Source organism: Thamnophis elegans, chromosome 7 (assembly GCF_009769535.1).
Source record: "Thamnophis elegans isolate rThaEle1 chromosome 7, rThaEle1.pri, whole genome shotgun sequence".
Lineage (NCBI taxonomy): Eukaryota > Metazoa > Chordata > Lepidosauria > Squamata > Colubridae > Thamnophis > Thamnophis elegans.
In genome coordinates this window covers 56,898,049-56,915,828 of record NC_045547.1, presented here as the reverse complement: position 1 = coordinate 56,915,828, position 17,780 = coordinate 56,898,049, and the positions used below count along the sequence as shown (strand labels likewise).

General features: G+C 42.1%; 1 protein-coding gene across 1 annotated transcript in view; it reads right to left on the bottom strand.

The window, feature by feature from the left end:
• Nucleotides 1-13,140: 13,140 nt before the first annotated feature.
• Nucleotides 13,141-17,780, bottom strand: part of FOXP2 (forkhead box P2) — a 240,699-nt gene continuing 236,059 nt past the window's right edge. Inside the window, exon 16 of the mRNA XM_032221993.1 lies at nt 13,141-17,018. Within this exon, the coding sequence (XP_032077884.1) occupies nt 16,874-17,018 (145 nt within the window). The 3' untranslated portion in view covers nt 13,141-16,873. The remainder of the gene's footprint in view (nt 17,019-17,780) is intronic.

Sequence of the window (17,780 nt, the reverse complement as noted above, 5' to 3'; positions counted from 1 at the left end):
ATCCAGGCGGTTGTTGCCGCCTCCCTTCGGGAGGGGGTCTTTCCCCCCACATTAAAGGCGGCGGTGGTGAGACCCCTCCTGAAGAAACCATCTTTGGATCCAGCCGTCCTAAACAACTATCGTCCAGTCTCCAACCTCCCCTTTGTGGGGAAGGTTGTTGAGAAGGTGGTGGCCTTTCAGCTCCAGCGGTCCTTGGAGGAAACCAGTTATCTAGATCCCTTCCAGTCAGGTTTCAGGCCTGGCTACAGCACGGAAACCGCTTTGGTCGCATTGATCGATGATCTCTGGAGAGCCAGGGATGGAGGTCATGCCTCCATCCTAGTACTCCTTGACCTCTCTGCAGCTTTCGATACCATCGACCATGGTATCCTTCTGCGACGACTGCGGGAGGTGGGGGTGGGAGGCACTGTTTTACGGTGGTTCTCCTCTTACCTCTCGGACAGGTCACAGTCGGTGTTGGTCGGAGGGCAGAGATCGACCCCTAGGCCCCTAACGTATGGGGTGCCGCAGGGTTCGGTCCTGTCCCCCCTCCTCTTTAATATCTACATGAAACCGCTGGGTGAGATCATTCAACGGCACGGGATAAAATACCACCAGTATGCGGACGATACACAGCTGTATCTGTCCGCCCCGTGCCAACTCAATGAAGCGATGGACGTGATGTGCCAGGGCCTCGAGGCTGTTAGGGACTGGATGGGGGTTAACAAGATTGTACTCAATCCAGATAAGACCGAGTGGCTACTGTGCTTCCCTCCCACTAATTGGTCAAGTGTTCCACCTCTCAGGCTGGGGGGTCAAACAGTATGCCCCTCAGATAGGGTCCGCAACTTGGGAGTCCTCCTGGACCCACAGCTGACTTTTGAACACCATTTGTCAGCTGTGACCAGGGGGGCATTTGCCCAGGTTCGCCTGGTGCACCAGTTGCGTCCCTACCTGAACCGGGAGGCTCTCACAACAGTCACTCGTGCCCTTGTGACCTCTAGACTGGAGTACTGCAACATGCTCTACATGGGGCTGCCCTTGAAGAGTATTCGGTGACTTCAGCTTGTCCAGAATGCAGCCGCACGAGCAATCGTGGGTACGCCTCGGTTCACCCACGTAACACCTATCCTCCGCGAGCTGCACTGGCTGCCTGTTGATCTCCGGGTACGCTTCAAGGTGCTAGTCGTCACCTACAAAGCCCTTCATGGTATTGGATCTGGGTACTTGAGAGACCGCCTACTGCCAATTACCTCCACTAGACCAATTAGATCCCACAGACTAGGCCTCCTCCAAATTCCATCAGCCGGCCAGTGTCGACTGGCGACTACCCGGAGGAGGGCCTTCTCTGTGGCTGCTCCGACCCTTTGGAACGAACTCCCCGTGGAGATTCATACCCTCACCACCCTCTAGGCCTTCCGCATAGCCCTTAAAACCTGGCTGCTCTGACAGGCCTGGGGCTAAAGACTCGCTGCCCCACTTTGAATGGTATGATTGTTGTGTTTTTTTTAACTATGTATGGTTTTTATGTTTTTTGTAACTTTGCTTGTCTTTCCCCTCCCTCTGAGTTGTGAGCCACCCTGAGTCCCTTTCAGGGAAAAGGGCGGCATACAAATAAATTAAAATGAAAATGAAATGAAATAAAGCAATTATGTAAAAAGTTAGGTCCTAAGTATATAGGTCCTTTTCCTAGTGTGAAAATCATCAATCCAGTCACAGTGGTGCTACAGCTACCTAAAATATTAGCAAAAATGCACCTGGTTTTCCATTGTAGTTTATTAAAGCCTGCCCAGGGGTCTAAGTTGAGACCAGGGAGGGGGAGAATCCTGCGCCCAATCATAGTGGGGTAGGGGAGAAGTACACTATGAAATAAAAAGGATCTTACATTCTAGATATTTTAAGAGGAATTTTCAGTACTTAGTGCAATGGAAATGATATCCAATATCAGAGACAGAATGGGTCAAAATGTTAATGCAGATTGATTAGTGAGCAAATTCCATTCTAGATATCCTCAAAAACTATGAAAGCATGTCAAGGGGGATAGAATGAAAACATGATGTTAATATGTGTTTAATATTTTTCAGGTATCCCTTTTTCCCAGGAAGTCTGTATGTTATGACTGAAAAAACACTTAAGCTTCTTTTTACTATTATTGCTTTTAAACTTGCTGAAGAACTTGGGGGGGAGGGAAGGGTGAGTTGGAATGCAGAGGCTCCAGACTTCGACTGTGAGAGCCAAGGACACTTCTGTAGATGTCAACCAAGAAGTGGGCTGTTATCAAAGCAAAAGGCTGGTTCCTAATTAGACAATGTGACCCATTCCAGGGAGGAAGAGATGAAACTCATTTTTAACTATGCAGGGTTGCATAGAATTACACTGCCATACATCAAGACTATTTCAGAAATTACAAATGGACTACTACAACCTCATGGAATCGGTATAGCACACAAGCCAACTAAAGCCCTTCAAAACATCCTAAGCTAACCAAAAGACCCAGCAACCCCAGAAGAAAAAACAGGTGTTGTCTACAACATACAATGTAAGAACTTCAACAACCACATTGTAGGACAAACAGGCAAAAGACTGGCAGAACGCATCCATGAATACCATCAGAAGACATGACGAAAATTCTTTAATTTCACAACATATAGATAGATTTAACCATAGTGCCAATTGGGAAAATGTGACAATCCTAGACCAGGCCAAATCCAAAAATGCCAGGGAATTTCTAGAAGCCTGGTACTCTGACAAATTAGCCACCAATAGACACATAGACATTAACAACCTCTATATACTATGCAAAAGAGACAATCATCCAGGCCAAAAGAGAAAAAGACACAGGAACCTCTCTGCCAGTAATCAGCACCAGTGGTGGGTTGCTCTTACTGTCGCTATTGGTATGCTGATCGCAGTCTGTTTGTACACATGCCTGATGTGTGCTGAGCACGCATGCACAATCCACCACCCCTGCAACAACCAGCTGCTTGTTGGGGCTTGCGCAGGCACGCAGGGTGTGTACACATGGGCACTTTGCCGTTTGCCATAAAAGCAGCTATTGAGCATGGGTGGGCCAAACAAGCCACTGTACTGGTACGCTCTCAGCTGCTCCCGGCCACTACCGGCAATACAGGGCTGTACCTGCAGCAACCCACCTCTGATCAGCACCCAAATCAGCATAGATCAACTCCAAGGTTAACTTCAGATCAACAATCAAGTAAGCAACACCCCAATGAAGAAACTGCCCAAGAGCCATCAGTAAACAGCCCAACCAAAGAATCTCTAAGACTGCCCCCACCCACACAGACAAGATACCAAAATAAAAACTGATAGCAAACTGTGACCCGACAAATGCGTGCCCAACAAATGCGTGCTGACAAAACTGCCGCGACAAAACGGCAACGTTGAAAGCGCGCCCACTAAAGCATGCTGACAAAACTGCGCCCACAGAAGCGCGATTAGGGTTTTTAGGTTAGGATTAGGGTTAGAGTTAGGGTTAGGTTTAGGGTTAGGGTAAGGGTTAGGGTTGTTAATGTTGTTACTGTTGTTTTTGCATTGTTTTAGATGGCACACTTGTCGACGCGCATTTGTTGACGCGCTTTAGTGGGTGCACTTTCAACGTCACTGTTTTGTTGTGGCGGTTTTGTCGGCGCGCATTTGTTGGGCACGCATTTGTCGATGAACCATAGCAAACAACACTCCTTACTAGCATTGATGATGTTATCTAGTTAGGGTAATGAAACACCTTCAAAAAAAGCAAGCTCAGAGAGCACCAAGGAACCCCTCAAATAGCAATTATAACCCAATTTTTTAAAATCTTTAAATATTCAAGAATCAGCAAAGTCCAGTCTTATTTTCTGCAAGCAGATCAGTTAAGACTGTGGGGGGAAATACAGGAAAACGAGGAAGTGAGCACTAGATTGGTGCAAGGATTCTGATTGTATTGGCCATTGTATATCTGATGTTGTCTTTCAGAGCTGTTTCCTGCTCACCAACTGGCTCCCCTATTGGCTAAATCAGTGATACAACAAAAAATGGGCAAGGCTTAGAAGCTTGGAACATGTCAAGGAAAGATATGTTGAGAGTCCAGGGAATGGACTATTTGAAAGAGGCATTGGCTCATTAAAAAAAGAAAGGGTGGAAGATTTATACTTTCAGACTTGCAAAATTGTGTTATTGCAAGATTTACAATAAAGGAGAATTAGATTGTGTTTCCTGTCTACTAATACATAATATCCACTGTTGTGATACTGACAGTAGAGCTACTATTTCTGTGTGTGTGTGTATGCGCATGTCTGTGTGTATAGATAGATGATAGATAAATAAATAGCTAATCTTTCCTCTAGAACAGTGTTTCTCAACCTCAGCAGCTTTAAAATGTGGGGATTCATGATTTATTTTATTTATTGTAGTACCGGTAATCACATTTATATGGCTAACCATGTCATGGAGAATTAATTTGGGCAGCATACAATAGTGTACAGCAGGCAGCCTGCTGGATGGGGGAAGTCTGGAAGTAGAAATCCATATCATCCTAAAGTTGTCAAGTTGATAAGCACCGCAGTAGACAAATTGGCATTCACTTGTTCCAGCATTTCTATTAGGATCTCTGAATGTTTTTCTGCTAGGCAGCCAAGCACCATTGGTTCATATCTTTGGAAAAGAATGGAGCAAAATTCTATTTGAATAGAGGTACAGGGTATTATTCCTATTGTGAGATGTGACAACAAGGCAACCAGTAGTGCCTCCTGCTTGTCTGACCATAGGGGAAGGCAAATTGGAACAAATGGAGCCTGAGCTCACTTATGAGATAAGAGAGTTGCTATTAGCAGATGGAAGTCAAATAAAAAGCATACCAAACTGCTGGCCCACCCTGAACTACTTATCCTGGGTTGCAAATGTTGTATTATGACTAAAACAGTTAGAGAAGAAGAAAGGGAAGCAATCACTTGATGGTCCTTGCTGGACATCAATTTGCAAAAGCAATCCAAGGAATGAAGAATCCCCAATCCTTTTGTTTCAGTTTTGTGGTTATGGCTTTGGCTGCTTCCATTCAATTTATTTCCCTTTAAGCATAATTCCATGAAGAGTTTTTGAATGCAATTCTATTGCTTCAATGATGACACTAGCGTGCACATGTCCACATTTCTCAATTACGGCTGAGAAAGGTTGCCTTGTTGAGTCAAGTCTCGATTTAGCTATTTCCTGCTCTGTATGTGCACCATGTAAATCACTTTGCCAAAGTGTCTTATATAAATTATGAAGGTAAAAGTTCATTCTACACTATACAGTATGTACTTTCCTAAAAAAATAAGCTCCATTGTATGCTGGAAATTTATCTACATAGCTTAATGATTTGAGACCTTCCATCTTCATGTCTCAAGAAAGAGTTTCAGAAAGACACATTCTTGGATTTGAGATTACATGAATGGCTTTTTTTAAAACATTTAAAAATCTATAAGAGATGTATACTGTTTAAACATCTATACTTGGTGTCAGCAACTCATGACTTCGGAGCCACTTGTGGCTCTTTGAACCCTCTGTTGTGGCTCCCTGTCCCATCACTGGCTTCCTCCTGCCCTCCTCATCATTCCTCGCCTAGCCTGAGAAGGTAAGGGTGATGGCGGAGGATGGACAAGTGGCTGGGGCTGATTCTCCAGGGTCTCACTCTTGCTGGAACTTCTTCTGGCCGTTGTTGGTGCTGAGCGTGCCTCGGTTGCTTGGGAAGATGTGCAACCTGCTCTCCACACCGAGACATTGGCCCAACCTGGCTGCAACTGATGCTGGCCTTGCTAACATGAGGCCTGGCGGGCATATGAATGGGATCCAGGAGGAGGGAATGATGAAAAGGGGGATGGGCCCACAGTGCCCAGCTGCGGCTTTAAGAAGCTCAAGGCAGTGGGAAAAGGAGGCTGGCCTCAATGAACCACACATGCCCACCCTGGAGGTCAGGAAAGCCAAGGCTGAGCCAAGCTGGCAAGCTCTCTTTGGGGCTCTCCGCTACTCCTTTTCTTCCTTCTTTTTGGAAATCTGGGCTGACTGAGGAACAAGCATGAACCACAACAGAGGTTTCCCTTTGGGTGACCTTATTCCTCCTTCTCCACTCATGATCCCCTAGCCAGCTGTGGCAGGGTCAGTAGTGTGTGCACCAGCAGATGGACCATCCTCAAGTGAGCAAGTGGGCTCGGCCAAAATGCAGCAAAGGCGCACAAGCCCTTCCTGGCCTCAGAACAAGCCAGCACAACCCCCCCTCCCACTACTTCTTCCAAGGGAGCACAACAGCTTCCCAGCTGGCGCACTGCTTAGCGTGACTGCTTTACAGCCGGTGCATCTCCATGCGTGAGGAGCTGCACTCTTCTCTGGCACTCCTGGGGCAGCTCACCTCCCTGCCAGCGGCTTCTCCTTCTCCTGGCTATTTCAAGCATCCTGGCTGGATGTGGCAGCATGACAGCCACCACTGCTGGGGGGGGGCAGTGGTGGGGGTGAGGAAGGAGGCAGCAAGCCACCCAGCCAGCAAATGCTGCTCTGCTGCCCCATGTACCCGAGCCGGCCAGGTGCTCCAGATCGCAGATCAGCATCATTGCTGTGGGCTGGAGGACTAGATCTGTGCAAGAAGCCTGCTCAGGCAGGGAAGGAGGGAAGCCCCAGCTCGCCTGACCTGGCTGGTAGATTTGCTCTGGTTCCCGGCTGGTGCGCCTCTTACCCTGGCATCAGGCAGACATTCCTCCCATGCTGACTGCTTACTCAGCTCCTGCACAGCCCCTCTCCAGAAGAGCAGCAGCAGCAGTGGCAGCTGCAATGCAACCCTTGGCAGCATCTCCATGCATGAGGAGCTACACTCTCCTTTGGCCCTCCCCTCCAGCGGCTTCTTCTTCTCCAGCATCAATGACAATTCTCATGTTGCAGCTTCTGGCCAGGATGCCAAGAGGAGCCACCAGCAGGGAGGTAAGCTGCTCCAGGAAGGCCAGAGGAAAGCACAGCTCCTCATGCATGGAGACGCCACTGACGGCCTGGCTTGTCGGTGTGGGAGCAGCTGTGGTGGCTGGCCAGTTGTCCCTGCCCTTCCCGTGGTGGCTGCTACTGCCGCCGCTGCTGCTCTTCTGGGGTAGCGGGGCTGCACAGGAGGAACGCCACAGACAGTGTGCTGGCTGGGAAGCATTTGTGCTTCCTTGGAAGTAGTAACAAGGGGGCTGCACGGTGGCCGGTCAACTCTTCTGGGGCGCCCAAGCCAGCCATGTGCTCTGGACCACTTGTGCGCCATGGGCTGGAGGCTGGGGCCATGCAAGAAGCCCACTCAGGAGTGGAGGGAAGGAAGCCCTGGCCTACCCGGCCTGGCTAACAGCTCTGCTCCCCTAGAAAGCGACTGTTGGGATACCCACTCAGGATCTTTTGGCACGTGCACCCACTGCTTTTCCCATTGCTGGTCTTCACACCTGCATGCATGCCAGAAACCAGAAGACCAAGTGCATGCAAGTGTTGCAAACATGAAGATCATCTTCCTGCAGGAAAAAATGATGATCATATATTCAATACATAGCAGCATTGCCAAATAACAAATTTTGTTCTCATAGTAGATTGAGTGTATTCCTAAGCTCTTTTTGTTCATCTTGAAGTCCACTGTATCTCTTTGGGTCATTTCCACCTTATCCAAAGAATAAATTTATTGTCATGAATCTTTTTAGTAGGAAGGTGGCTATAATATAATCTTTTTAAACAATGGAGAAAAAAAAAACTCATCAAAAACATTTCCACTATCATATCAACCTCTGCTATCATCACCGTAGTTCAGTTGGGACCAATAGTAAACAAGGACACAAGTAAAAAAAAAAGCTTCTGCTGATTGGGCGGCTCACAGCTGAGCTGCACAATCCTCAGAAGGTTTTTTTTTTTACTACCAGTTCACAGAACCAACGACAATCGTCCCTACCTGTTTGGCCGAACCAGGCTGAACCGGGAGGATTTCACTCCTGATTTGAACTCAGAGGTGATGAGTGAAATGACCAGATTTGAAGGTGATATTTAGGAAATTTAACAGGGTTGTTGTTATGGAGAAAATTGATAGAGGAAAGTATGTTGATATTATATGAATTATTTGTAAAAATAATAAAGGGATATAAATAAATAAAAATTAAGATCTCCAAAAATATACTTGAAGATTGAAGGTATAAAGAAGTAAATTATAAGCCCAATTCATTACTATCAAGTGTACAATTATGTATATTAATATATTGAATCTGGGATCTGATCTTGCAATGAATTGTTAGAAACTGCTGCACTTTTCGCTAGAAGGAACGTCTTAAATTTTCTTATTTTGTCAAGAAATTCCTCCAGTTTGTAATTCTGCGTACTATGAAGAAACAATGGCTTTTCTTTTTACTGTGTATTAAACACTGAGAATAGAAAAACAAAAAAAGTGAAAATCATGGAGATAATGGGTAACAACATTTCAGTTTTATCTCCATGTACTCTCTTCGTGTGGGGTGGTGGTGTAATTTTAGCGGACATAGACTGATCTTATCAACATGCTTCGAACAGGCCAGAGTAATGAAGCCAAATGACAGCCAAAGATAAGAGATTGGAAGAACAATCATTCACATTGACCAGACCAGAAGTATATGGAAAAACAATGAAGTTGTTGAGTTGAAAACCAGAACTGTATCTCTAAAATTCATTAAAAAGAATGTCTACATTCTAATAGACAGGACACTGAGTTTTGCCAGTTACTGACCGTTAATATGCACACAAAAATGTGGAATTATAGTCATTAAATGTGGACTCAGAACCATGATCCTATTTCCATTCCGGATTGCACCCAATGTTCTTTCTGCCACTCCAGGACCAGATTGAGATATTTTCCACCAATTCTAAACAAGATGGTCTAATAATTGCATTGGTGGCTCACTCTGGCCAATCTGCCACTGTCACTGAAGTTAGGAGCCCTTTTCCAAGACAGGGTAATGCAGTGAATTTCTCCAACAGACATTGCCTAAAAACTAACCAGTGTTATGAAATATATTTAACTCTGAATGTACTATACAATCGGATATGTGGGCGATAGCTACTAGTAAGGAAGAAATATTATGCCAAGTCTATGTCAATAATCAAGGTAGACCAGATCAAAGACCTTCAGAAAAAGGTCATATACATAAGGATACCATTTTGACACCAGTTGAGATATTTACTGTTCATGTCAGTACAATACAGACAGATAATTGAACATTATAGTTAACTTGCTGAGTTGCCAATGCTTGTCTCAGGAACAATTGGTACAACATCTGGATATCTTAATCATCTTATAAAATAAGATCTTCCTCTAATCAATGTTTTTATGATAGCAGATAATAGAATAGAGGAGTTATTTTTCCAGTTCCAAAACCATAGAAAAGATAGAACTCTACACAAAGAAGTAGACAAGTCAAAGATACAGGTGATACAAATCACTCCACTCGATCCCAGGAAATCTCATCCGTAGTGGAGATAAAATTCCTGGGGAATTCTTGAAGTGATCAATTATTCTGTCTCAAGACCCAGTTTTCTATTCAGTGCCAGGATGGATTAACTATGTGCCTGAAAATTGAATTGACTTTCAACTCCTGCAGTATAATTCATATTAGTTTCTAAATTTCCAGCCATCGTCAAAATCTAACAAATGACTTGCTATGATTGGCATTGCAATAGACAGCAGGAACTAAAGTCCCAGAATTATGGAATTTCCTTCCTCCTCTGTGTTTTTCATTCAAATGAAGATGTTACTAAAATTGTACCTTGTTACTAGGCAAGGTCAATTCCAAATTCCATCAAACATATGAGCTTTAACTTCCTTATTTCTGCCAAGGTTCTTCTAACTAGGAACAAAGAGGGTACAAACTAGATGTATATGAACTGTAAAAAAATACCTTAAAATATCTCAAAATATCCCCTCTTAAAAGCAAGGAAACAGGAAAAATGAATTATACAATCCCGTATCAAAATATGAGAATTATATAAGTACTCATCTAGCGGAAACAGTTCCCTCTCACATCATCATTGATGTGGTCAGGAGTTGGTTGCATCTGCAACTCTAACCATAAAGGTCCCCATTAATAAATATTTATAGAGTGCAGTAACTTTGGAAGAGCCATCAAACATTATGAAATACTGTGGATATGATACTTGGTTACATGATACAGACAACTTTAACTCAACTCTCCCTGGGAATGCAGGTCCATTATGTACAATTCCTGAGTTCCATCCTCACTGTCCAAGAATAGTAGTTGAACTAACTAGGAAGTTATCTTCCTGATCACCCAAGGAGGACCTTATAATCTCATCCTGCTGAAAAAGAATAAGTTCAGGGATAGATCAAATGACCCAAGGTTCAGACTAACTACTTTTAAGTGCTGTTAATGATTATATATTGTTCTTTATATTTTATACTTTTCTTACAGTTGGAACTGTGCAACACTCAAGACTCATCGCGCTGACCGATGATCTCTGGTGGGCCCGGGATAGAGGATTGTCCTCTATCCTGGTGCTTCTTGACCTCTCAGCGGCCTTCGATACCATCGATGGTATCCTTCTGCGAAGACTGGGTGAGGTGGGAGTGGGAGGCACCGATTTACGGTGGTTCTCCTCTTACCTCTCTGACAGGTCGCAGTCGGTGTTGGTTGGTGGGCAGAGGTCGACCCCACGGCCCCTCAAATATGGGGTGCCGCAAGGTTCGGTCCTGTCCCCCCTCCTATTTAACATCTACATGAAGCCACTGGGTGAGATCATTCGCCGGCATGGGATGAAGTACCACCAATACGTGGACGATACCCAACTGTATCTGTCCGCCCTGTGCCAACTCAGCGAAGCAGTGGAAGTGATGTGCCAGTGTCTGGAGGCTGTTAGGGTCTGGATGGGAGTAAATAAGTTGGCACTCAATCCAGACAAGACCGAGTGGCTTTTGATGTTTCCTCCCAAGGATAACCCGGATTTTCCATCTATTAGCCTTGGGGGTGAAAGTCTACACCCCTCAGAGAGGGCTCGCAACTTGGGTGTCCTCCTGGATCCGCAGCTGACTTTAGAACATCATCTGTCGGCTGTGACCAGGGGGGCCTTTGCCCAGGTTCGCCTGGTGCACCAGTTGCGACCCTATCTGGACCGGGAGACACTTCAAATAGTCACTCATGCCCTCGTCACCTCAAGGCTCGACTACTGCAACACACGCTACATGGGGCTGCCCTTGAAGAGTGTTCGGAGACTGCAACTGGTCCAGAATGCAGCCGCGTGAGCGATATCAGGGGTACCTCGGTACACCCGTGTTACACCTATCCTCCGCGAGCTGCACTGGCTCCCTATTAGTCTCCGGACATGCTACAAAGTGCTGGTGATCACCTTTAAAGCCCTACATGGCACTGGACCTGGATATCCGTCTCCTGCTACACACCTCCCAACGTCCGATAAGAACTCACAGGTTAGGCCTCCTCCGGGTGCCTTCTGCCGGACAATGCCGGCTGGCGACCACTTGGGGGAGAGCCTTTTCTGTTGCTGCTCCGGCTCTGTGGAACGAGTTACCAACAGAGATCCGGACCCTCCCCACCCTTGCAGCCTTCCAAAACCTCACCAAAACCTGGCTGTTCCGGCAGGCCTGGGGTTGCTGACTCAAACCAGGTCAACCCCCAATTAATCCGGATGTATGTTGTGTTTTTAAAATGTTTGTATTGTCTTATGTTCTTCCCCTGTATGTTAATTTATTTTATTTGTACTTGTAAGCCGCCCTGAGTCCCCCCCGGGATTGGGCGGCATATAAACCCATTAAATTGACAAATTGACTGACTTTTAGCTTGAAAAGTTATCCCTTCCCTAACAGATTAATAGCACAGAAACCACTACATATTAGGACTGGCTAGTGCATGCAATTAATAGTTTTTATTTTACATGGTAAAGAGCAGCTGAGAAAGAAATTTTATGTTGGGACCTAGCAAGAAATTAATTAATAAACCTGTCAGTGTTATAGTGCCTTTAACATACTTAACTACATTTTGTATAATTTTGGTGATAACACCATGAAAGAAGATGCAGCATTGGAGGAAGAATTAACAAGATGGCAAGAGCATAATGAGAGACTGCTAAATCAACTATTTATTAAATATATGTTGGTGCTTAGAAAAAATATGGATAAGAGTTTACAAGACAGGGTAAGAAAAGAGAGTTTACAAGACAGGGTAAGAAAAATATGTGTAAGGATGTACTTGCTCTAAACAATACACATGATGAGGAGTAAGGGGATAGGGTGAGTTTTTTTCTGTGTCTTTCCAGACATAGCAATAGCAATAGCAATAGCAGTAGACTTATATACCGCTTCATAGGGCTTTCAGCCCTCTCTAAGCGGTTTACAGAGAGTCAGCATATTGCCCCCAACAATCCGGGTCCTCATTTTACCCACCTCGGAAGGATGGAAGGCTGAGTCAACCCTGAGCCGGTGAGATTTGAACCGCTGAACTGCTGACCTAGCAGTAGCCTGCAGTGCTGCATTTAACCACTGCGCCACCTCAGCTCATAGAAGTAAATGCCAATTAATCAAATGAGAAATTCTTCAGGACTTGAAAGGACATAGTTCACTTGGCACATAAGTGATTGGACAAATCATGGAGTATAAAACTATCAAATTAATTACAATAACTACATGTAAGTTTTAGAGCACCTAATACTATTGTCCCCATTTCTATTTGTTTGATCGGATTCACAACTCTATTCTTTTGTTGTTAGATAATTTAGACTAGAACATGTGTTCATTATAAATATAAGTAGATAAGCATAAATAAATGAGTGTTTGAACAGCTTCATGTAGTATTTAGTAAAGCAGGTGATAGGTTCTGCCAACCTGTCCTTTAATCTTCCTTTTACAGTCCTTGAGGCACCTTCAAAGTTCATCATAACCACGCTGCCAAACATATGATTCCTACATAAACATACAGGAACTGAGCTTGTAGGGTGAAAGCAGGACTTCTGAGAAAAGAATTAAAATCTTGTGGGTTATAAATGGGTCAAAAAGAATTAAGACTTTTTATTTATACACCAGAAATTTTAGCAAGTGAATGAAAGGGCTTCATTTACAGTTTTTACATCCAGAAGCAGTGAAAACACTGTATACATTAATGCTATAGTAAAATGTACATCTTTTTTGTTAAATATGCCTGATTTATGGACAAAATCCATTGTGATTTGCACTTTTGAAATAACAAGGGAAGGTTTTATAAGCAGTAATTACTCTAATCTTTAAAAATGTAACCCAGTATTGGAATGCATTAGCTAAATTCTGAAGGAGAATATCCAAAAGTGAATGTCCAATTTGAGGAATCTGAGAGAAACAAACCATGGTACCTTGAAATTTGATCAGGACAGTCAAATCCTTCATCTTTTTTTCCTCAAAAATAAACATTATTTGCTGTACTCCTAGCTGGGTAGGCTTTAATTCCTTCATTACAAAACAAACAAACAAACAAAAAAACCCAACCCAAATCACATTTTCTGAAATTAAAGAACTGTAAACACAGAATGCTGATGATCATTTTCTCATATCTGAGTCATCAAAAGAAAACTCAGTTAGCACTACCTAATGCTTATAATATTCAAATGACATTTTAATTGATTTTGAAACAGTACAACTGTCATGAATTCAACAATATAGAACATAAGCTTTAAGTCCATTAGGTTTAAGCAATTTGTCTTTGTAGACTAAAACTATGTAAAATAAAATCTGGTAACTCCCTGGTGTTAGAGGTAGACAGTTTTCTTTCAAATCCTAAATTTGGTCCTTTATTTTATTCAGCAGTGAGAGCCATGAATACAGAATGAACAACAGCTGTTACAATTCTCAACCATGACTTCTAACGTCAGAGAATTCAAGATATGAACACAGTACACAGTAATGAAAAGTATCAAAAATTAGTTTACCTCAAAAAAGATAAATAAAACAGGTATATTCCACCAATACATAAACAGATGTTGTGCTACAGTTAAAATCTGCTGTATACAAAAGATCATAGTCCTCATTATCAGTTTATGTTAGAAGCAAGAATACATGAGCCATTTAAATTGTCAGACATTATGCTTTATAAGGTATGCACAGAAGTTCAAGCAATAAATACATACATTAGTTCAAAGCCTTACAATAGCTACGCAAAGCAGATGCAGAAAAGCAGGTTTGCTATTACTAGCAAGCAATGATATCAGAGTAAAAATTCATGAAATGCATTAAAGCAACATTTTTCTTAGAAAAAGTCTGGTCATTTATGGGTCCACCAACATTTTTACATAATATGCACAATTATCAAAATACAGACCAAGCATCTCAGAAAACTCCAAAAAACCTAAAGTCTATTTTTCAAAGCAATTGCAGTTTTGGAGGTTTTTCTGGTATAATGTGCAAGCAGCTATTTTTTCCTTTAAACTGTATTTATATAAAACCCATGCAAAACTCTACAGGTATATGCATTCTGTGGCTGAGACTTCCTTTCAAAAAGGTTTGTAACTGAGGTATGCATACTTTAGCATTGTAGTCTTAGGCCACCTTCTTGATGGTCCAATTATCACTGTAACTTCCAGTCCATCAAAGTCTTTGAACATGCAATTGAAAGAAATATCAGTTCCTTTCAGTCATCCACATATCAGGGATCCCAGATGACATGGGGAAAACCCTCATTCACATGTTAAGCTTTCTTTTGATGTCACTACTTTAAAACTTTTGTTATCATGACCCAAAGACAAATGTAATGAAAAATAGCAGTTACTGTGATGATCTCACAATTCATGCAATCTGCCATAATTGTTCTAATTTCTTTTTGTTTGTTTTTTTCTTTTGCAGAGGTAGAAGCTTTCAAAAAGTCTTTTGGGCAAGTGGGAAAACCCTTTCGAAAGCCATTTTGTCCTTTTATTTGGCGTGATAGATGACTGTGTTTCTCTTTAAGTCTATTTGCTGATTTCAGCAAAAAATACAATGAGCTTAGTTTGCAAGACCCAGGCCCATCACATGGAACTGGTACTTATGTTAAGCTCTAGCAGCCACCTTCTGTGGAAAAAAATGGTTTGTAAAGCAATAACCATAATCAGGTTATGAGGTCCCTTGGTTGGGGGGAAGGGGAAGTATTATCAAGACTTGGCACAGCACATGAAAAGCAACATGTAAAGTTTGTAGGATATAAGCGAACATTAGACTATACTAGTGTCAAATACACCATTATTGTACCATTGTAATTTGGGGTTTGGAGGGATAGAGGGGGAGGGGAAGGGGGGAGGAGGAGGAAAAAGGGGAGAAAAACAGGAGAAGGAAAAACAGCATTCCAACAATTTGGCCTGTGCAAGTCTTCCAAAGGGAGTGTATTGTTAGTGTTAGTATCCCGTATTAACAGAGGCAGAATTTTATGTAACTTTGGTTTGACTGAAAATAAATACCATGGACTACAATTGCTATAATCTTTGCTTTCATTGTAAAAACTCACCTAGATTACTTTAAATCAATATGAAATTAATTTTTGGCTTTACTAGACCTTTTTTTTGTTTGGTTCCTACTTTTTTGTCATTTATAACTTAAGACTATAAAAAGTAGCACACAACGAAGTTTAAGACCATACGAGACTTCTTCCAACAACATGTATTCATCACAGGGAATGGGGAGTGGGGACGGGGGAAACCAGTCTGAATGGAGAGGAAACATAATTAAAAAAACATATTTTACATAACACTACACAATCTGCATTTGCATCAAGTACATCATTTTGGTCAGTGATCCCATGTTGGTTGCTTTCTATTGTTAACTTCTGCACAAACTTCATTCTCACCTCTGTTTTAAAATAAAAACAAATCTTCACTGCATTGAGGTTGACTTTTGGCCTCAGAAGATTACACTCTGACAAAATGTGACTTTTCCCCCCCATATTTATTTCTTGGTCTAGGGCTAAATGAAAAGATCCCAGAGGTCTTCAGAAAACAGCAGGTAGTTCATGGAAAAGTTCCTTTGTACTAATTAAAGTTACAGAAGGCTGACCAAAGCCTGTGGCTGCTTCTGTCATTGAGCTATTGGCCATTGTTAGAGTAGCCTTTGGTTTGCAGCTGTAGCCTTTGACTGTGTTTGCAGGTAGACAAAGCTTTATCACAAGGAGGTAAAGAGTACAGTTGTAAGATATATGCAGATATGCAAATGTTTCTATGGTGCTTGCAGAGACAATGTTAGCTTAGGATTGCACTTTACATCTTAACACTAACAGCACAGACTGGAAGCTTAGATTTTTAGATGGTCGCAACAGTCTAATTACTGTGGTTTGTTAGAACTAACTTATGTCATTTACAGTTGGTGGCACCAACATAAAAAAAAAAAAAACTAACGTTCTGCAGTTTAAAATTCAGCTAGATACAAGCAGTGATACTAATTTCTGATACTACTCCTGTGCAAATTAAAAACAATAGCAACAAGTTGAACTTGACCAGCAATTGTTTCTAACATTATTACAACTACTGTATGCTGGAATTTTCACATTATGAAACTAACACTATTTTTGGCAGTATATGAGGCCCATTTGCTTTCTATAGAACATGTATCCTCATATTCAGTCATGTCATGAACCCTTGTTAGCCACATTTTTTTAAATGGGCAAGCCGTTATATATAAACAGTTTTGTTTTTCAAGAAAATCAGTTTATCTTTAAAAAAGAAAGGAAAAAAAAAAACAAAACAAAAAAAAAAACACCACAAGCTATTTGCCTGCTTGTAATTGGATTCCCAAAGGGCTGGCTTAATGAGTTCCTTTAGGATTGTTTCTCCTTTATCCATGCTTAATAAATAGTCACAGTAAAAATCTGTCAAATATTCATGGTTATGGAGTAGTTGGGAAGGTCAGTGTTATGTCCCTTCATTTTGAGGTTTCCCAAGTCTCTGTTCATTCCAGATCTTCAGATAAAGGCTCTTCTTCGATTTCTCTATCATCTTCCAATTCTGGACTGTGATTCGCTGTTGTCACTAGAGACATTGGACAGTCTTCATCCTCAGCAGTCACTGGCTCTTCTTTGACATGGATTGAGTGTCTAAGGAGAAGACAGTAGGTCAGAATTTTACTTATTTAGTATGTTTTTCAGTAGACAGCAATTTTCTTTTTCTTCTATCACAATAAAAACATTAAAAAAATAGGATTGCAACTAAATAATTTGTAACTAACTTCCCTTTAACATGACCATTCATCCATATAATTTCTTTATAAACTTCTTGGCCTACTCATAGACTTTCAAGATAGCAGTCAGAATTCTTATCGGATTTACAGTACCTGGATCTGTGCTTTTCATCTGATTCTGGCTTTAACATGTTTAAATATGCTTGAACTGCTTATCGTATGATGCTTTATTTAAACTACCTGAATTCCATTAGAATTCGTAATTGTCAATAAAAATATAAATAGCAAAATAATTAAAGGAAACTGTGAAAAGGATAGTGAATACAGGAAATGCAATCTACACCACCAGCATCTCTAGTCCATTCATTACTTCCTCATAATTATTAAGCTTATTTTAATATTCTTCAAAATATGAAAGAAAAGCAGGCTCTCTTATTAAATGAATTCCAATAAATCAGTGACTAATAATTTAATATACAAAAATGTCAGCTGCCATCTTCATTTTCTTTGAAGCTCTCTTGCAACTGCCAAAACTAGTGGAGAGGAGGGGGCATTTGGAAGGGGAAGAGTACTGCAAGTGTGAATGAATGCTATGAGAAATTGGGGAGTATGGACACTGACAGGAACCAGAGCTGCCACACTGAGATATCTTCCTGACTTCAAGGACATCAGCCCTGGG